This window comes from Sapajus apella, unplaced genomic scaffold (genome assembly GCF_009761245.1).
Source record: "Sapajus apella isolate SASKATOON/1434 unplaced genomic scaffold, GSC_monkey_1.0 scaffold91, whole genome shotgun sequence".
In the NCBI taxonomy this organism is placed as follows: domain Eukaryota; kingdom Metazoa; phylum Chordata; class Mammalia; order Primates; family Cebidae; genus Sapajus; species Sapajus apella.
Genome location: NW_022437031.1, coordinates 3,257,331 through 3,279,578, shown reverse-complemented (window position 1 = coordinate 3,279,578; position 22,248 = coordinate 3,257,331). Strand labels below are relative to the sequence as shown.

The following is a 22,248-nucleotide window of genomic DNA, read 5'->3' as shown; positions in this document are numbered from 1 at the left end:
AAAGCTGCTTACCTTTTCTTATCAGTAACTGCCAGAATTGCTGGCCTTTGCTTATCAGCAATTGCCAGAATAAGCAGCCCAAACAAATGCCATCTTGGCCCCTGCAACTTGTAATAAGTAACTAAGATCTGTGACTTCCACCACTACCCAGACAATGTGTAAACTAACATTTATCTTGACTTCTGTAAACCACTTAAGTAACAATCAGAATGACAAAAGTCCCCTAGATACTGCCGTGGGATGGGCCATCTTACCCAATCTCAAATTTATGACTTGTCTGTGCTCCCTGACCAATGTTTTACAGAGGCTCAAATTTAGATGTAACAAAGGAATATTGCTGTAAAATACCAGAAAGAATGACTCCGTCCTATAAGGAAGCCCCCAAAGTTGCAACTAGACCTCTCATACCACCACTGCCAAAAAGGCCCCACAAGATGTGGTCCCACTTCCCGTGGTCCAGGGGATAGGTTTGAGTCTGATCTTAGACTTCTATTTCCCTCTGGAAAATTTTATTGGCACTCAGAAAATTTTTGTCATTTATGTGATAGCTCCTTTTCTAGGGTAGTACCCAGCACTCTTTGATCTTCTTCTGTAACAGCTTCCTTGTCTCTACAACACAAACTTGTAGGCTCTACAAAGGCTAGACAAACCCATAATATACTCACTCACCTCTTAAGTTTTTCTGTTTCAATCATGGTCACAGAAACCACAGAGACTATCAAAAACCATCAAATTCAGTCTTTCAGTGTTCTAACAAGTACTTTAATGAATAGGGTTTGTTGTCTAAAACATGGAGAGATCACTCAACATTCCTTTCAGTGTCACTGTGTAGGAACTTGGAGGACTGGCTTTCTTGAGGAGCTTCTGGCTTCAGAGGTTGTAGGTGCTCATGGCAGCAACAACCCATTCACCACTTCTCCAAAGTAGTTCACTGCCAAGGTGAATCAAAATTCAATTTGGATTTCCAATTCCCAGCCTACCTTCAGTTTCCCATCAAACCTATGTTCTTAGTCCTTGGTTTAAATGTGGGTTATCTTAACAGCTCACTTGGCCTCAGTTCAAAGTGAACTTTCCTGAGTCCTTGAAAGCAGTAGAAACCCAATCAATGAGTTTTTCTCTTGGTATCTACTTTGTGAGAAGGATTCATTTCTAGAAATTTCAAGACCTCCAAGTGTCAGAAGGCAATATAATGTAGCCATTGAAATTTGTGATGTAGGGTACTAAGGTACTCCCTCAGTCCCAGGTGCCCATGTGGAGCAAAGAAACTAAAGAAAAAGTAAAATCATATCATTTCCATGTAAAATAAATAAAGGAAGAAATACCCAGATAAGCTTGATTCCCTCTTCTGCTTCTCCACCACCCATAACCTTTTGACAGTGGAGTTAGCTACTAGTCCATGGCCTGCTGGGAATGCATGAGAGATGTGCTTTCTGAGGATATACCCAGGCTCCAGATATTACTGCTTGAGAGACAGAAGCTTGAAGCTGTCATCCAGGATGGATCTCCTATTGCGTCGTAGCTTTCTCTGTCGATGTTGGTACCAAACCACACCACCAAGAGCCACAGCAGTGAGCAGGAAGGTGACACAAATGGCAACCAAAACAGAGGCCAGCATCTCAACATTCTTTATGGGGATCGGCATGCCCAGCATATTCACATTGCCTTCTTCAATGTTTCTAGGGGTCACTGCTGAAATGGAGAAAGAAGAAAACAAACATCCTGGGATGGGCAGTACTCTAAAAGGTAACTTTGTATAGTCATCTCCTGAAAAAACAAGTCAATCCAAATAGGGCAGGAGACGCATCCTTATCCTTCACAAAACCAGCTTATGAAGACAGATTTAGAGGTTAAAGCACATAATCAAGGAAACATGATGTTACAGCTAAAAGAGTCCCTGAGAATCATTGAGACCCCAGTCCAGTCATGGAAAGAGCTAAGACTCAGATTAGGAAGGCCCTTGATACATTTTTTAAATTTCTAAAGGCCTGTGATATAAAAAAGGATGAATCTGATTTGCTCCGTATGGTTTCAGAGGATAGAATTGGAAGCAATAAGGGAAACTTCAGAAAGAAGTTTAACTCAATCTTCCAGCTTATCAATAGCAATTTTGACTATTAAACCATGACAAGAACCTGCTTCTAGGCTGTCCAGTCTTACCTCTTTGGGTCATATTAACACTGATGTAACATAGATCTTTCCAAGTGAAATATCTGATTGTTAGTTCTTGGCATAAAAACTTTTGATGATTCCCAATTAACCTACAGAGAGAAGCTCAGACTCTTAAACCAGACATTCCAACTCTCACTATCAGGCTCTAATCTACCCTTCTAGTCCTATCTACTACTTTTCAACCATAGCCACTCATTCTTTCCCCCTTATAATAAGTGAGCCCCTTTCAGGCTTCTAGAGATTTTGCTCATGCTAATCCCCTCGTCTGAACACACTTTCCTTCTTCTCATCTTTCTGCTCCTATCTTAAATATTACATGTCTCTTCAAAGTTTTCTTTGATTTCGTTAGACAATTAATTGTTCTTTCCTCTATGTTTTCCAAGTGCCTGTAACTTGTACTCCCGTAATTTATGTATTGTGTGACCTTGGGCCAAGTGACCTAATCCCTCACTTCCCATCTAAACTTCAGTTTCCTTTTTTATAAAATTAGAATAATAACCATATCTAACCCAGGGGCATATTGTAAGATTAAAGCGAATTAATACTTATAAAATAGCATAGCACCTAGCAGATAGTAAGTGCCCAATAAATTTTAGCTGTTATTATTGTTTGCCCTTTTTATACAACACACAGCATCCAGCAATGCAATTATTGTTTCTGTGCCTCATTCCATTTTTAGACACTGGAAAATGGTGACCATGTCTTACTTGTTTTGATATCCCTGGTACTTGACACCTGTATGATGACTGTATAACTGGATGAATTAATGTACTAACACAACCGAGAGACTATATAATATAATGAGTTCAAACAGAAGCTGAAACACTTCCTGGTTCTGAGTTTACATTCTACCACATATTCGTTTTGTGACCTTGAACAAATCACTTTCCATTCCTCAGCTTCTCGTGTAGAAAATTATTGGGTTTTATGAGACCAACAGTTTTGAAGGCTTTTTTCCCCATTGTGGAAACATTTTAACAAATGAGAGCTCATGAGGAATGTATAAATGTACATAAAATATGTATGTACAAATGTGCATACAAAGTATGTGTGAAGACAAATATATAGATAGATAGATAATTTTTAAATATATATAAAATAATTGAGCTGCTCAGGTTAAAAGAGACACGTTCTGAAGCCCCATCCACAAAATCTCACCTTACCTCTTCCCACCCCCTCCAGGACATATCCTTGTCCCCTGGTTAGCAGTTCATGACATACTTAGGCAGATCGTTAAGACTTCTCCAAAACAGCTGTGAAACCTCTAACTAAACTGATTATCTCTAATGTTCCTTTAAGCTCTCATAACTTTCTGGAGCTTTCCTCGTCCAGAGACAAATGAGTTGGAGAATAACAACACTATTTGGACTTGGCCTGCACAGAAAAATAATCTCTATAGTATTCAAGGTCAGAAATGGCTGGTTCCAAAGGTTTAACTCTTTGGTATTTTATAGATGAAAGGGAAAGAGGCAAGAAAAAAAATAGCTGTTGAAGAACATGTGGTGTTTGTTCTAGTTGCACACTGTCCCTATGGGGGATTCATGTTTGTGCAACAACTTTTCCATGACCAACCTAGCAGGACCTAGATTTATATATATATATATATATATATATATATATATATATATATATGTGTGTGTGTGTGTGTGTGTGTGTGTGTGTGTGTGTGTGTGTATGTGTGTATCAACAAATATATATATGTGTGTGTGTGTGTGTGTGTGTATATATATATATTTCAACAGCTTTAGGAGTACAAGTGGTTTTTGGTTACATGGATAAATTGTATAGTGGTAAAATCTGGGATTTCAGTGTACCCATCATGCAAGTATTGTGCATTGTACCTAACAAGCAGTTTTTTATTCCTCATTCCCCTTCTACCCTCCTTGCTTCTGAGTCTCCAGTGTTCATTATGCCATTCTGTATACCTTTGCATACTCATAGCTTAACTCCCACTTATAAGTGAGAAAATGCAGTATTTGGTTTTTGACTAGCATCTAGAATTTTCTGTCCCCCTCTCACATTAGATGGGAGGCTAATATAGCAGCCTTTAAATGGGGAGGAGGCTGTTTTCCCCAACTCAGGGGGTTTGGGGTAGAAGCCAGAGAGAATAAACTTGCTGAGGGAAGCTAAACCTTGGTTCTCTGGCTTCTGAAGTCTTACAGAAGTCTCAGGATACTTTCTGCTGATGTATTCTAATTTTCAGTCACCTAAGTCCCATCCCCTGAAGGTACCTCCCCCCACCCCACACAAACACACTGCATATAACTACCCAGTCTGCGCGTCATTTTACGTACCTTTTTCAGTCTCTTTGGTGATGGTGGTGATAGTGCTTAAGTGTTCTGGTTGGGGGGAAGAAAGACAAGAGGTTAGCCCTGTTGTTCTTCCTACCAATCCATAGGACCCCTGTGAGAGGTCAACATTGGTTGCAGAAATTTCTCTGTGATAGAGTAAGCAAAATAAAGATAGAATTTACTACTTTGTAGTCAAAGTAAATATTGGTAATTGATTTGATTTTTAACAGTGACATGAAATATGGGCAAGAGAACAGGCTTGGAGCCCAAAATGTAAATCACCCCTCTGCTATTATTTACATGTTTCTTGGCACTTCCTCTATTCCCACTGTTGCTCTATTTTCCATCATCTGCCACACTTCCTTCAAGAAATCCCTGCTCCTTGTCAAACATACTTTCCTACACATTCAAGGTCTTCTCAGAACACTTCTTCCTCTCCTTCATTTAATAAAGCTGAGTTCTTCTCTGAGGACCATACTTCATTTATGTCCTCTCAATACTTCTTTGAAGTCATTGTTCCTCCTGTTTTTGTAAAGGCAGATCTCTTTTGAGGCTCCTATTATTTGGCTAAAAGAACTACAATCATTTCTTGTTGTTGTTAGTTAGCAGTTCTCTTCATTTATGAAAGTCTCTAATACCTGGCTCAGTCTTCCTCTTCCTCAATTCCAACCATTGGTGTCGACCCATCAAATACTCAAGCCTTACAGTTTCTGGAGTGACTTTGTAACTCCAGTGACTTTGATGTCTACTTTAATTCTACCAACCAATCCCATGGTCACATTAACCTTGTTATCCAGAATTGTTACATCTCAGAAATCTAAAATCTAATAACAACCTCCCATCCTTTCAGTGCTCTAATACACGTTATTTCAAAAACCTGTTATCCTCCCCTGCCATGAAACCTCTAGCTTTCGAACTCTTCCATTTTTTTTCTCAACCTAGGAGCTTCATGGTGTCTTTTCTTCCGTTCCTGACCAAGTGAGACTCCAAGGTCTATCACTTCAACTACTAATCTACAAAGAGGGTTGCAAAAATCTACCAAAACTCCAGTAAACGTAATTTCCCTGTGTTTGGTCTGATATGCTGAATCCTGCCATAGAAAAATCACACAATTGTAAAGATTAATATTCTTTGTGTCCAATTTCAACTAAGTCCTCAATGCTGCTTAGTGAAATAATTAATTTATTTTCCATCCCCCAAAGTGGCTATTTCAAACTTTTGTCCACTTCCCTCAAGCCCTGTACCCTACCACCTGTCCTTCATTCTCAGCAGATGACACTATTTGTTCCATCAGAGAGGAAAGAAAGACCGTAGGCTGAAATTCTGTCAGTCTGTCAAGCCCCCTGGTCAAACCTACACATTGATCCTTATATTTTCTGTCTTCTTTCTTCTTACAGTAGAAAGATAACTTTCTTCCACTCTTGCACTAATCTTGCATGTTAGCTCTGATTCTCATTCCCTGCTTCCTTAGCAGAAACCTTGTTCCAACAATTAGTCTTTCCTCCCTATCTTTTCAACTCTTCCTTCCTGTTGACCTATTAACACATATGGAGTTGAAACAACATGAAAAAAGACCGTAGTGGGGTATAAAAAACAAAAAGGCAAATAGAAAAGATTTATGGGTTGACTCATTGCCACAGAGAGATATGAGCTATCCTTCCTCATGGAAGTACCCTGAAAATATGTATTAAAATGTTCTCATATATTGGATGGCCCATATTTGGGATAACCCATTACTACATATAGAGAAAACCTGTTGTCTTGGATCTATATCATCCTGATGACATATCAATTGATCACTTGAGTTTCATTCTATGTACTGACAACACAACAAAGAAGCTTGTGTAACTCTGGGTTCTAGGGAATAGCATTTGAGTAGTTAAGTGGAAGCCGCATTCTAGCAGTATGGGTTGACAGAGAATAAACCTCTTAAATGATATAGGATGTCATAATGTACAATCAGTCATCTCCCTCCCTGAGGGTAAACAGAAGAGTTGTATTCTCTACCCTGGTTTGCTAAGTCTGTTTAAATATTCAAAGACATTTTCCCACTTACTATTGCTCTCAATAGAGTGCCAATGGCTGACAACCCTGGAATACCATTTTTGTTTAAATGGTGGCTATATATTCTTTAAAAGCACAGAAAAAAAAAACAACAACAACAACAACCTTGATTTCTGTGGGCCCCAGGAGGCTCTGTAGGGCTTCTTGGAAGGCAAATAATGTTGGGGGCTGGACTCGGGTCAAGAAGCTTAAAAAGTAAGACATTTGACTCTTTAATTATCCAAAGAGACAAAAGCCATCACAGCTGCCCATCTACATTTTTTGGTGAAGAACAAAGAGTGACTGGTAAAGAAATTGCCCCAGCTACTCCCTCTCCATATAGAATATAAAGAAAAAGTTTTTTTTTCCACTCTTGTTAGTAACTTTGAGATAAGCTATAATTGAAGGTCAATATCTATTTCTATCCTTAGAAGTTATTGAAAAACCAAAAATAACTGTCTTGCTAGATATGTTGGCTCATTCCTGTAATCCCAGTGACTTGGGAGGCTTAGGTGGAAGGATTCTTTGAGCACAGATATTTGAAACCAGCCTAGGCAAAACCCTGTGTCTAAAAAATAAAAACTAGGCTAGGTGCAGTGGCTTATGCCTGCAATCCCAGCACTTTGGGAGACCAAGGTGGGAGGATAGCTGCTGCAGGAGGTGGCCAAGAGTTTGGGACCATTCTGCCTAACATAGGAAGATCTTCTTCTCTACAAAAATTATAAGAGTGTAAAAATTAGCCTTGTGTGGTAGCACATTCCTGAAGTCCCAGCTACTTGGGAGACTGATGTGGGAAGATCGCTTGAGCCTAGGAGTTTGAGGCTCCAAGGAGCCATGACTGCACCACTGCATTTCAGCCTGGGTGACAGACCAAGACCCTGACTCTAAGGAAAATAAACAATAAGGAAAGAATTGCCTTTCACAATCCCACAAAACAATTCAATTTAATGAGTGACTGTTAGATATATTCTCTTTTTAAAAAGACTAATTAGCAATATTACTTGAAATAATCAGTTACCCTAATGCAGTCTAAGTAATACATTTGTATATAAATTAAATTTATTTCAAAAGAAGCAGACCTGCACTAGGCTTCACTGCATAGAGCCAAACCCATTTCAGGCTGGGTCAACCAATATGAGCTCAACAGGTTTTGAAGTAATTAGGAGAGGGACAGGTGTCAGGAGATTAGAAATATTGGTTGGAGCAATGGAGGGACAGGTGCAATGGAGGATTAGAAATATTTGTTGGAGCAATACCTAGAAGGAGGCTATACTCTGTCTTAAGACTTGCCTATTCTGGGATCAGAAGGAGACATGCAAGAGGCTTTTTGGTATGACCTCATTCCTATAAGTTAGATCAAGTGTTAGAAGATGATCCTTTTGGGGAAGTTAAAACTTACCTGTTTGAGACAAAACAGTGAAGAGGGTCTCCATGCCAGCATGGACATGGTCAGTCACATGGCAGTGCATCAGCCATGTCCCAGGGTTGCTGGCCACCATCTCCACAACCTCAAAAGTCCCTGGGAACAGATCCACCACATCTGCCCGGTAGTTCTCACCATTCTTCAAGAGAGATTGGGAATGGGGGAGAGGAAATGAAGGACATAAAGATCATCTTAGAGCTTTCAGGAACTAAAAATTTGTGATGTCCACATTGGGAAGATGAGACTGCAAGGTTCTTAGACCAGTGAATGGCTTTAAAAATTCACTTTATTTGTATCTCCAATGAACCCACCCACAGAAACTAAATCAACATAGGTGGTTTTCTCCTCTTAAAGTGTCCCAAAGAAAAAGAATTTCTAGGTTACTTTAGAGGGTTCAAAACAAGTATCTCCATACTTTTCAATAAGCTAAAATATGAGGAATTTGGCTTAAGCTTTAACCCCTATGAATTGAGGCATGTATTTCCTTTAGAAATTGATTCAAATAAAAGTGTTATCCTTGCCATTGTTTCTTTCAGCACTTCTAAATCTCAAAGTCTCTATCAATGCCCCCAACTCTTCCTCCTTTACCTAAGACTAAACTATCTTCAAAATCTACATATTGTTCCATGTAGCTCCTAAATTTAAGCTCTTCTTATGATGGATTAAGGGCTTTCAGCAATTCTGAGATGCTACTCTGAAATTCCTTGTTCTTAAAAATCACTGCTCATTGAGTCTCAAATCCTTGACTGAGACTTGATAATGATTCTTTTCAGTCTCCTTAACCATAAGTGAGTCATTTTGTCTCTTCCATATCGGAAGGGAAACCTAAGGCCTAGAGGGAAGTTATTGACCCTGGGATACACAGCTGGACTAGAATTTCCAGCTCAGTACTCCATGTACTAGACCTCAGCTCTTTTAACTAATTGTTAACCTTTTTCAATGCTATTACCCTTTTTCACAATTGCTGCAAAAACACTCCTCTAATCATCCTTGAGGAACTCAGCCCACTTTCCAGCTCACCCGATAGAGGAAGCTCTCTGCATGAAAATGGATAGTGTGTAGATCCACATCTTGGCCCATGGCCAGCATGTACCAGGCCACTCGTTCTCCTTGGTACATGGTAAGACCCCTAAGGTTGGCATAGAGTTTCCCATTGATTGCTGTAGAGAAAAACAAAAGAAAGAAAAAAGCTTCTTACGTCCCTCCTTTTGACTTCCCATTGCCACTGTCCTAGACCTAATCTCTTTTGCCTAAGATAGCAATGGACTCCTAATTTGTCTCATCTTTATTCCATCTATCCTTCTTCAGGGTATCTTCTTACATTGATATTACCAGAATTATCTCTCTAAATAATTGAATCTGATGATGTCATTCTGCTGCTTAAAATATTTTAATTACTTTCTCCTGCCCCAAAGAGCAAGTCCTTACATCAGCCAACAAGATCCTTCAAAATATAGCTCCAAACCACCTTCCCAGCCTCATCTCCCATTACCCAACACATTTATTACAATTGGGGTGATTTCTTCACCACTCCTCACATGGTCCATGCATGTTCTTTGTTCTTGTGTTTCTAAAATTCCTTACTAGAAATCCTGCCTTCTTTTATTCATTTTTTAAAAGTCCAGTCAAATCTTCACTTCCCCCAGAAAGACTTTCCTAATCTCCTAGTTCCTCTCCATACCTCTCATTCCCTGCATCCCCTTCCTCCTGTGAGCTCCTCCAGTACTATTTGCATGAGTCATTGGAACTCATAAGAAATTGCCTTCTACCTTTACCTGTCTTATCATGTGCAAAAGCTTACATCCCCAATTAGACTATAGGGTCCTAATATTCAGGAAAGAATGTATGTATATACTACATTACTATAGTTTCCTTGTATTTTTTCAGAACACCCGGTAAATAGCTGAGTTTACAATAAATGTTAAAAAAGACCTGTCACATTCATGGAATTAATAATATTAATGCATGAAATTAACAATGATATTAATGCATGGGTCTCTTCCCGGACCACATCCTATGCTCCAAGGACATCAAACTACTCATTGTTATATTAATTCACACTTCCAGGACGTTTTCCTAGACAATTTTCCTCCACTTCTCATGTTCTTACAGAGGGAAGGTAATTTCCACTTTATTCCCCAAGAGAGGAAGCAATCACTTATAATCCGTCTCTATGTCTACCTCTACCAAATTGTGGATTTCAGAGAGAAAACTAAACATGATCAACTCAGCCTCTTATTGATCTTTTTTCTCTCTCATCAATCTGGCCATAGAAATGGGCAATAGTTGATTCATTATTTCACTGTGGGTAAGATTCTCCCTCTGCAAAAGAGGAGAGTATTGCTGTTCATCTATGTCAGTGACAAGGTGGAAAAGTCTGTCTGTTGCCAGATAATTGTTAGTAAGCCCATTTAGTTGTAGAACTTAAATCAGTTTTTCAATTAGCCTTCTTAGTAATACGATTCACATTTGACCTTAAGCATCTATCTCTCTTTCTCAGTTGGTTCAGGAATGTGAAAGGGAAGAGAAGGATATTATTTTTTTACCCCTCAGGTGCAAATATGTCCAGTGCTAGCACTCAGAAAGTGCTCAACAAATACCTGCTAGATGGATAAGTAGGTGTATTTATACCTGAAGAGTGTGGATAAATAGACACATAAACAAACAGAAGAAAGTAAGCATTAGCCAAACCACTGCATTAACAGTACCTAACTGTGCCTTCATTCTCTTTTTGTCCTGGGCTATTTCTCTGATTGGACAGGTGCTAAAATGTATACCTTGTGAAGTTTGTAAATCATCTGTTCTAATGTAAATCATTCATCACTCCATCAAGGAGAAATAGCTAAAATCTGTGGGATAATAAGATGCTGTACTACTTTTTAGCTCCATTAGAATCAGTATCAAAGCTACGCCTCATCCTCATGTCAAAGAAATCTTGGGCTAGAAGGATTAGTGAGAGATCACTTCATACATTCGACTGCACTTATGCTCTCCTTTCCTTCTCTTGTTTTTTAAAAGCTACACAGATCTCTTGAGCAAAGGAAGGCTTTGATGCACAATTTCCCTCCCAAATCCCTTCAAGCATCAAAAAGTTATTCTCTGCATCTAACAGAAATCCAGCATGCTTCTCACTAAGGCTCTGTTCTTCAATTATTCTATCTGTAAATTGAAACTCTGTTTTAAAAACAGACTAAAATACAAGCTTTCATCTGGCTGTATTGGAATCCATTGAGATAACAGATCCCAAATTCAGAGTGGCAAATAAATAAGATTATATGGGGAGACTCAACTCAGGGTTTTAAAATAGAGGGGCATTAAGCCGTCAGTTTGACAAGTACATTGAGGGTCATGCATGTCCATTTTGCCTTCTTTAATATGTTAAAATTTGCTGGTATCACCGTGGCAACTTTACAGAATCAGCTTCCTGCTTTTTGGGCACTCAGTCTAATCTGGACCACATATCTGCTCTGCATATATAAATGTACAATAATAGGAAACATTTCTTTTAACTCATCCCCGTTTTATCTTCCCATGTTCCTATCCTTTCTGGAATTGTATTCCCTTAGGTAGTAATGGGCCTATCAGATATCCCCATATAACCAGTAGGGATTTCTCTTCAGGAAGAGTGGGTTTTTTTCTACTGACCATGCATTTTATTGCTCTCCAAGAAAGTTTCATCCTGTAGGTTAACATTGCCTGGATCCTGGGACCCATGGGTTGCCACATTTTCCTCCAAATACCAAGACTGGTTTTCATCAAAAATCAAAAATAACAAGGCAAATTCCCGGTCCATGTCACTCCGTCCTCCATGAGGCTCCAGGATGCCCTTCCGGCAGATAGCCAAGGGCCCTACCAGGCCACTATACATGTCCTGAGGAAGGGAGGAAGTGGGAGAGAAAGAAAGAGATGGAATTGTTTCTGGGTAGCAGGACACTGCAGGGAGCCAGGTTCTCATACAAGCCTATTGTGCCTCTCAGCATTTCCTCGTGATATCTTACATTTATAAATACCCCACTATATTATTTGAATTCATTCTCACAGTTAACTTGGGACTTAGTTAAGATACACTATCTAACTTATGCTTTAGCTAGGCTAAACTATTTATTGACCTCTTAGCCTACCAAGGATTTTTACAACCTAGTGTCCTTTTTGTGCTGTTTCCTCTGCCTACAATGTCCTCCTTCTCATCATAGCCCTTATCTGATAATATAATGTGATTCAGCTTTTGAGGCCAAGAGAACATGCACCTCCCATTGTGATGCTTTCTCCAGGTTCCATCTTGCTCAACTAGACCATACTCTTTGAAGAAAGGAAATCTATCTTAAATTTACATCATCCAAAGCACCAAGTAAAATGCCTAAAATGCAGTAGGCGCTAAATAAATGATTGCTGATGGCTGGCTGTAGATGGATGGGTAGATCGATAAATTCATTTTCCAGATAAGGAAACAGGCAGAATGACTTATTTAAGGTCACTCTAAAAGCATGCTATAACCAAATTTGGGACTATAGCCTCAATCTCTGTACAACCAACCTGAGGTGTTTTTCTTTGTTTGTTTTTTAATAATAAGAACATGTTGCTTTATAGGATCCAAAATGAAAAGGTAAGGAAGGCAATCTTCATGACAAATATCTGATGCTACCCATTCCCTTCCTCTCTCCTCCTGTCTATCAAAATAAGTCCAGCTTTTGGGAATGTTTCCCAAATTCTAGGCTCTAGTATCTCAGGAGTATGATTCTTACTACACCTGCTTAATAGCTTCTTTTTGCCAGAGAGTTTGACCCACCTCCAAGCAACCAATCTTGTTTTTACCTTGATGGGATCCACTGCAGAATAATAGATCCAGGAAACGCAAGCAGAGTCATTGGGCCCAGGGCCAGATCTCTCTGGGATGTTCCATTGATAAGTGAGCACCTCACCTAGGAAGTATAACAAGGAAACTCCAGTTGCACGGGACCAGAAATTTCTCTCAAATCCCAGGTCTCCCCAAGAGACAGTGGTGGGTGAGTCCCATCTTCTTTAAGATCTTTCTTTATCATTCCTCTATCATTTTATTCTTGTAAACTTGCTCTTCTCCCCCATGGGACACCCTCAACATTTCTGTTCTACTTTCCCTATCCTCAAAGGCCCAGGTCCAATCCTCTGGTAAGGCAGCCTTGCTACTTTTTTTTTGCTTGTAATGTCCTTTTTGGGAGTGGGGAGCTCTGCTTTGGTTTGTTTTTTCTAGCTGCTACCTCCTAAATGCAGTTGATTGCACAAAGTTCTGTCTCAGTTCTCTTCTCTCTTTCCATACTCTTTCCTCGGAAGCTTTAGTCACCTTTCTGAGGTCAACTATGATCTGCACATCAATGACTTTTAAATACTTAGTTCCAGCCAGACTCCCCTTGTTAGTAAGCTCCAACTCCAAATTTTCAATTAGATACTGAATATCTTTTAAAGATTCTCCTGACAGCACCTGGAAAATAAATTGCATGAACTCACCTCCCTCCTTTGAAAAACAACCTTGTTTCCTAATTTGTGCTCCCAGTGTCTAGAAATAACATTATCACTCTCCTGCTTACTCCAACTCAAAACTTTAATCTTCTTTACTTTTTCACTTTCATAATTCAACATCTAACCAAATGGCAGGTCTTATTGATTCTACCTCTACACTACATTTTAGAGCCATCTTCTTCTTTCAATTATCATTACTCTTGCCCCAGTTTAGACCCTTGCTTTCTTAACTATTACAAAGCTCTTAACATATTTCTCTGCCTCCAGCCTTGACCTCTCTGATTTATCTTCCAATTGATGCTATATTAATCTTTTTAAACAGCTTTATTGAGATATAATATGCATACCATACAATTCACCCTTTTAAAATGCTCAATTCACTGTTTTTAGTAAATTAACAGAACTTTGTAACCACCACCATGACTCATTTGACATTTCATTACCACCAAAAAATTTCCTGCACTGCCCTCGCTCCCAGTACACCCACCCACCCTCCCCCCACCCCACCCACCCAAGGTAATCACTAATCTACTTTCTGTCTCTATAGATTTGTCCATTCTGGGAATTCCATAGACATTGAATTATATTGTATAGTTTATTTTGTAACTGAATTTTATTTAATATGCTTTCATTGCCCACCCACATTGTAGCAAATATTGATAATTGTGTTTATTGCCAAACAATATTTCGTTGAATAGATATACCACATTTTATTCATTCATTCTTCAATTGATGAACACTTGGGTCATTTTCCCTTTTTAGTTATTAAGAATAGTGTTGCAAATAGTGTACACAAATCAGCATTTGTGTACAAGTTTTTATGTGGATATATTTATTCCTGAGTTATATGGTAACTCTATGTTTAACCACTTAAATAATTGCCAAACTGCTTTCCAAAGCACCTGCACCATTTTGCATTCTCATTGGCAACATATTAGGGTTCCAATTTCTCAACATCTACATGAAAACTAGTTATCGTCTGCTTTTTAAAATTTTTTATTTTAGTTATCCTGGCACGTGAAAAGTGTTATCTCACTACAGTTGTGATTTACATTTCTCCGACGAGTAACAATGTTGAGCATATTCTCCTGTGCCTAATAGCCATTTTAACATCTTCTTTAGAGCAACATTTGTTTGAAATCTTTGCCCATTTTAAATTAGGTTATGTGTTTTTTGATAACATTGTCAAGTAACAATGACATCAAGCGATAGTTTCTTGTAGATTCTGGATACAAGTCCCTTATCAGATATATAACTGTCAAATTGTTTCACATCTAGTGGGTTGTCGTTTCACTTTTTTATGGTGTCCTTAAAAGCACATTTTAAATTTTAAGGTATTTCAATTTATTTGTTCACTCATGCTTTTAGTGTTGTATATAAGAAACCATTGCCTAATCCAAGGTTATGAAGGTTTTCTCCTTTGCTTTCTTCTAAAAGTTTTATAGCTTTATCTTTTATATTAGTCATTTGATTCATTTTGAGTTGATTTTTCCATATGTTGTGAGTTAGAGGTCCAATTTCATAGTTTTGTATGTAGAAATCCAGTTGCCTCAGCACCATTTATTGAAAAGACTATTTTTTTTTTCCATTGAAAGGTCTTGGAACTTTTGTTGATAATGAATTGACCAAAAATGAGAGGGTTTATTTCTGGATCTTCAATTCTATTCTATTGATCTATGTGTCTATCCTTATGCCAATGCCACACAATCTTGAATTTTATGCTTTGTAGTAAGTTTAAAAACCATTAAGTATGAGTTCTCCAACTTTGTTCTTCTTTTAAACATTGTTTTGTCTATGCCATATTAAACTTTCCAAAACCTTTATTTGTTCGTGTCATGCCTTTTCTCAAAGACCTGTAATGGCTTCCTAATAATCAAATAATAAATTTCGAACATTTTCCAAGCATCTAAGTTCTCTCTAACTCAGTCCTGGCCTACCTTTTCAGCCATGTCTCTTATTCTTTCTAGTTATGCAAAATACATACTGGTCAAACTTTACTACTTGCTCATCTCTGGGCATACTTCATACTTCCACAGCTCTGTATCTTTGATTATGCTGTTCTGTTTAACTGAACTTCTCTCCAACCTCTCTGTTGAGTTCAAGACTTATTCAGCTGCCTTCTTGGCACCTCCATTTGTTTAATTGTTATCTCAGATAAAACATATTCAAAATAAATATTTGACTTCTCCCCCAAACCTATTCCTTTGCAGTCCTTTTTATCTCAATAAATAGTGCCACCAGTTATGTAAGCCAAAAACTCAAGTTATCTTTCATTCTTCTCACTCCCTCACATCTCATATCCATCAGCATGGATATGAGGGATCTATCCAAAAAATATATCTCATATCTATCTATTTCTACCCATTTTCACTACTACCACCGTAGTCTGTGCCATTATCTGCTGTCACCTGGACAACCACAATAGCCATCTATCTTGTTCCTTTCATAACATATGCTTCACATAACAACAAATACAATCTTTTAGAATACAAAGTAAACCATACCACAACTCTGCAACAGCTCCTCACTGTGAGTAAAACAAAATAAAAACTCCCTTCCATGGCTTGTGAGATGCTACATGATCTTACTGATCCTTCTTTATCTCTAAAAACTGATTTCTTATTATTCTTCATCCTTCTCAGTATGCTACATCCACACTGTCTTCTTCTTATTCCTCAAATACACTGAGATCATTCCTGTTTCAAGGTATTTACACTTGCAGTTGAAGTTATCCTGTAAGTTTCTTAGTATAGCTGATTTCTATGCTATGTTCAAGTATCAGCCTAAATATAATTCCCTCAAACAGCCCTAGACTGACCATAGTAGCCAAGGCTTCACCCTTATATCCAAGATATATAACCCTTAAATTTTTAACAAAATAAAAACAAACAACCCAATTAAAAATGGGCAAAACAAAGTTGATCTGACACTTTACTACACAATATATGAGTGACAAATAAACATATGATAGATGTTAAACATTATTAGCCATTTAGAAAATGCACATCAAAATTACAATGAGGTATCATTACATACCTGTCACAATGGCCTTTAAAAATCAGTGATAACACCAAATGCTGGCAAGAATAGGGAAAAACTATCACTCACACACTGCTGATGGGAATGTAAAATGGCTCAGACACTCTGGAAAAAGTTTGGCAGTTCCTTATAAAGTTAAATATCCCTTTACTGTATGATCCAGAAATCCCAGTTCTTTGTATCTACCATGGAGAAATGTGAGCAATGTTCACACAAAGGCTTCTACACAGCACCTGTAATCCTAACACACTGGAGGCCAAGGCAGGTAGATCACTTGGGATCAGGCATTTGAGATCAGCTTGGCCAATATGGCAAAACCTTATCTCTACTAAAAATACAAAAATTAATCAAGTGTGGTGGCGGGCACCCATAATCTCAGCTACTTGGGAGGCTGAGGCATGAGAATCACTTAAACCTGGGAGGCAGAGGTTGCAGTTAGCCAAGATCATGCCACTGCACTCCAGCCTGGGTGACAGAGTCAGGCTCTGCCTCAAAAAATGAATAAATAAACAAATAAATAAATGCTTCTACACAGATAGTCATAGCAATTTTATTAATAAGAGCCAACAACTGGATACAATATAAATTTCCTTTAACAGTGAAAGGTTGTACATTCATGCCATTGAATACTACTCAGCAATAAAAACTAGTAAACTATTAACACATATAACAATTTAGATGACTCTCCAGAGAATTGTGCCGAGTGAAAAAGGTTAATCCTGAAAGACTGCATACTGTATTATTCCATTATATACATAAATATATTCCATTTTTATGTAGGTATCACTTACGTAAATCAAAAAAATATATATACATATATATGTATTTCTTTTCTAGGAAAAATGTAACAATGGGAATTGAGAACAGATTAGTGCTTGAAAGAGGGTGGGGATGGCAAGTAAGCAACTGCTCTAATTCCTAATTGTGGTGGTGATTATACTAATCTATACATGTGTTAAAATTCATAAACTGTACATCAAAAAAGTCAACTATACTGTTACCTAAACAACTACAGGAGTTCAGAGGTATTGATCACTGGAGAAACTATTATAGGAGAGTTCAGGCTTGGTCTGAATCTCAAGGAATGAGGAGAGCTTAGAGAAGAAGAGTCAAAGGTGAAAGCATGCAATTTTTTCTCACTCATACAATCAACAAGACTGTATTGAACACATATTATATGTTGAGTGTTGGGAAGAATCGTAAACAAAACAACATACTCCCTGTCATCTCATAATCTAGTGGGGAGAGGAAACAATATACAAGTAAACTGGCAAAAAACATGTAGAATTACAAATTAGGATAAGTGCTATGTCCCTGTGAAGATCCCTACCCTCCTTTACCTTTTTTAAATCAGGTCCCTCCCGACTCCATTTTTTTCCCTGTCTGGTCTAAATTCCCTCACTGGCATGGTCAGCATTTGAACTACTCTTTTACAGATATCCTGCACTCTCATGTCTTCTTGCCTGTTACTCTATTCTACACAATGCATCTCTTTCACCATTACCACCCCGTAATAACTTCCTGTAAGTCAGTGGTCCTCAAAGTATATTCCTTGCACCAGCAGCATCAGAATCTACCTAGCAGTTTGTAGAAAGGCAAGTTATAGGGAATCTCTCCACACCAAAAGATTCAGAAACTCTGGGGGTGGCCTCAGCAACCTATGGGCAATATAACAATCCCTACAAGTAATTTTCATGTTCACTAAAGTTGGGTATCACTAACTCCCTAGGTGTATCTTACAATCTCCATCCTCTGACCTTAGACCATGATGTGCTGAACATAGCTGAAGGAAACTGTACAGCCTTCTGTAGTGCTGCTTCTTCAAATTTCTATTTTCCAGTCTCAATTGTGTCCTCATTGCTGTTTGGTTCTATAGCTTCCAATCCTGTTCCTCTTGGTGACAATTTCAAACTTTCACTACACTCCTCAAGCCTCATTTGTTCCTCACCTCCTCACTCCGAACAACTGACTTCAACTCATATTTCACAGAATAATATTGGCAAAAGCTTGCATCACACTTATATTAACTTAAAATCCCTATGAGACCGATATTACTATTAATTCCATTGTGTATATGAAATAACTAAGGCTTCATCTCATAGATATTATAGCACTTTCTAAACATCACACATCTTAGCTGAAATTTGAGCCCATGCCATCTAGCTTCAGAATTCTTGCCTTTACCACTACTCTACAAAGGCTCTCATCCCTTAAACCTCCATTTCTTGTCCACATCTTCCAAGCCCTTGAGCCTCAAAGGGGGAAGTGTCCCTACTCGAATTCAAGGTTCATGCTTTCTCCTATTTCTTGCTAGATTGAAATTTCTTCTTCCTCCTGGATCTTTTACCTCTCCTCTGCTTGTTCCTTTCCCCATGTAAACAATGCTAAAGTCTCTCCTTTCTCTCTCCTGTAACCCTCAAGCTACTGCTCCCCCTTGTTGTCTTCAACATCTAAGCATTTTTAAAGTCCTGCGAAAATCTACTTTCTTTACTTCCTCACTTCCTGTACACTCCTTAATGAGTCTTTCTTCATAGTCCTCAAAAGGAACAAACCCTGCTGACACCTTGATTTTGGACTTCTAGCCTCCAGAATTATGAGACAACACATTTCTGTTAAGTCACCCAGTTTATGCTACGTTATAATGGCAGTCCTAGCAAACTAATACAACCTCCAACAACTTTCATATTATCTGATGTAGTTTGAATTTTTGTCCCCTCCAAATATCATGTTGAAACTTGATCCCCAGTATTGGAGGTGTTGCCTAGTGGGAGGTGTTTGGGTCATAGGTGCAGATCCTTCATGAATGGCTTGGTGCTGTCCTCTGAGCAATGTGTGAGTCCTTGGTCTATTACTTCACATGAGAGCTGATTGTTTAAAAGATCATTGCACCCCTCCTCCTTTCTCTCTTGCACCCTCTCTCATAATGTAATACACTTGCTCCCCCTTCATCTTCCATCATGATGGGAAGCTTTCTTGAGCCCTCAGTAGAAGCAGATGCTGATGCCATGCTTCTTGTATAGCATGAAGAACCATGAGCGAAATAAACCTCCTTTGTTTATAAATGACCCAGCTTCAGGTATTCCTTTATAGCAAGGTGAAATGGACTAAGACACTATCAAAAGAAATAGATAATTTAAAGCCTTTATTCCTTTCTTGACCTTGTGCCTCATTCCTGAAAAAGCTTAGCTAAAACAATATGCTAACACACAATCACCTGAAAATATACAGTTGTTTGACATCATGAAGGTGTCCCCAGCAACTACTCAGAAACTTCCTCTCTTAGCTCCTGATGCCCTATTATTCTGATTCAAGTCTCTTTCTCCACTTCACTTCTGCATCTTAGGTCAATCTTCCATTGCAGCTTGGTTTCTGTACTTTAGAGTTCAGCTTTTATAATTGAATAAATGGAACTAGCAATGTCTGGCCCCTTCCATTTTCACTGAAGGTCCCAAACCTGACCTCATATCTTCATTTGCTTTGGGCTACTTCTTTATTTAATGTCCTCCAACCTAAGAAATTAGCCATATGAAGTTTATGAGTCATCTGCTGTAATGTGAAACATCCATTTCCTCATTAAAGAAAAGTAGCTAAAACCTGTGAGCCAATAAGATACTGTGCATCAGGCTGCATTAAATGTTACAGCTACATTTTACTTACAGATCAAAAAAAAAAAAAAAAAAACCAACAACAACAACAAAATTTTTATTCGTTCTTTCAGGAATCAGAAGTTAATTAAAGAAACCAGTGGATACCCGCAAGCACAGATAGAACTGAAGCCGATTACTGTCAATTGAAATATATTTCTGTTCATATCTTCCACCCACAAATGTAATGTCTTTTTCATCTTAACTAAGCACTTATCATACATTGTGGCTATAATTTTTGTAGTTTGAGGTGCTAGAGAAAAACTTGCATGAATTTCTTTTTCCTTCTTCACAATTGCATAGATAGAATATTCATTCTTACCATCAATCTTAGCAACCTCAGCACACATTTCTTTTCCTTGTTAATTCAAGAACTTTCACCTTTTCACTAAAAGAAGCACTTTATGGCTTCTCTTTGGCACATACAAATTGCCAGCATCACTACTCTAGCACCTTGGGGCCATTATTAAGTAAAGTAAAAGTTACTTGAACACAAGCATTGCAAAACTGTGACAGTTGATTTGATAACTGAGACAGCTAAGTGCCGAATGCATAGGTAGCATACCTAGTGTGGATACACTGGACAAAAAAGAGTCATATCCCAGGTGGGACAACATGAAATATGAATATGAGTATCTCATGTACACATATGAGATAAATACACAATTTTAAACTTATAAATAGTTTATTTCTGGGTTTTTAAATTTACTATTACCAGATTGTAACTGACCATGAATAATTGAAAGCATAGAAAGTGAAACCAGGGATAAGGGGTTACTGTACTAGAGCACGTTGATCTAGCAGAGAGGGAGAGAGTCATGATTAGGTGGGAGAGAGAGAGAGAAATAATAACCATAAGACTATGGTAACTAAGAAAGTGAAAAGGGAATGGGATCCAGAGCATGAATTATAGGAATTAATATTTAATGAGAGGAAAGATGCCTTATTATTTGTAACAGGAAAAAAAGGAAGATGGTGCAGATCACAGGAGTTTTTGGTGCTGTACAATACTATAGTCACATGTAGCTAGTATAACTGAAGAACTTAATTTATAATTTAGTTTAATTATAATAAATCTAAGTTTATATAGCCATATGTGACTAGTGGCTAAGGTATTGGACAGTTCAGCCCGAAAGATACCATTTAAAAAAGCTTCCTTGATCACACATTTCTATTGAACTACAATATCCCATTTTTTAATACCCTTTAAGACAAGCCTTGACAAAAGTTGCTGATACTACCTATTTTCATTCCCCTACCTCCTTTTCACCCTTTGGTTCATGTAACTTGACTTTTTTTCCAACTATTCCACTGAAGTAATTATTTGTAACAGCTGTTTAAATATGTTAAAGAATTGAAATAAAACATAAATAAAAACTAAAGACAACCTCTTAAAACTATGTCTGAACAAAATTCAAATATAAATAAATACATAGAAATAAAAAGGAACCAAACAAATTCTGGAATAGAAAAGTAGAATTAAAATTTAAAATTCACTAGGGGAGTTAAACAGCAGATGTGAGCAGGCAAAAGGCAGAATCAGATAACGATGATAGGAAAATTGAAAATATATAGTATGAGGAGCAGAAAGAGAAAATAATGAAGAAAAGTGAACAGAGCGTAAGGGACCTGTAGAACAACATCAAGAAGATTAATATATGCATTATGGAAGTCAGAGAAGGAAGAGAGAGAAAGGAGAAAAAGTATGATAAAAATAATGGCTAAACCTTTCTCACATTTGAGAAAACATATGACTCTACACATCCAAGAAGCTCAACTGACTAAAAGTAGGATTAGCAAAACTCTACCCACACCAAGGCACATTGTCATTAAATTGAAAAAAAAAAAAAAAAACAAAGCGAATCTTGAAAGATGCAAGACAAGATTTGTCACAGAAAAAAATTTTCAATAAGATTAATAGCCAATTTCTTCTCTGAGATCATGGAGGTTAAAAATAAGTCAACTGACATATTTAAATTGCTGAATGAAAAGAAATACCTGTCAATCAAGAATTCTATATTTGACAAAATGGTCCTTCAAAAATGAGAGGATAGGAGGGGCCAATATTGCAGAATATAAACAGCACATATTCTCCACTCTCACAGAGAGGAAACAAAAAAGTTAGTGAACACCGACCTTGCTGGCC

The 22,248-nt window shown here is 37.9% G+C and overlaps 1 protein-coding gene across 1 annotated transcript in view; it reads right to left on the bottom strand.

Moving 5' to 3' along the window:
• Positions 1-740: 740 nt before the first annotated feature.
• Positions 741-22,248, bottom strand: part of HEPH (hephaestin) — a 105,165-nt gene continuing 83,657 nt past the window's right edge. Inside the window, 6 exon segments of the mRNA XM_032255817.1 lie at positions 741-1,689; positions 4,464-4,508; positions 7,903-8,065; positions 8,947-9,086; positions 11,572-11,797; positions 12,739-12,845. Of these exon segments, the coding sequence (XP_032111708.1) occupies positions 1,457-1,689; positions 4,464-4,508; positions 7,903-8,065; positions 8,947-9,086; positions 11,572-11,797; positions 12,739-12,845 (914 nt within the window). The 3' untranslated portion in view covers positions 741-1,456.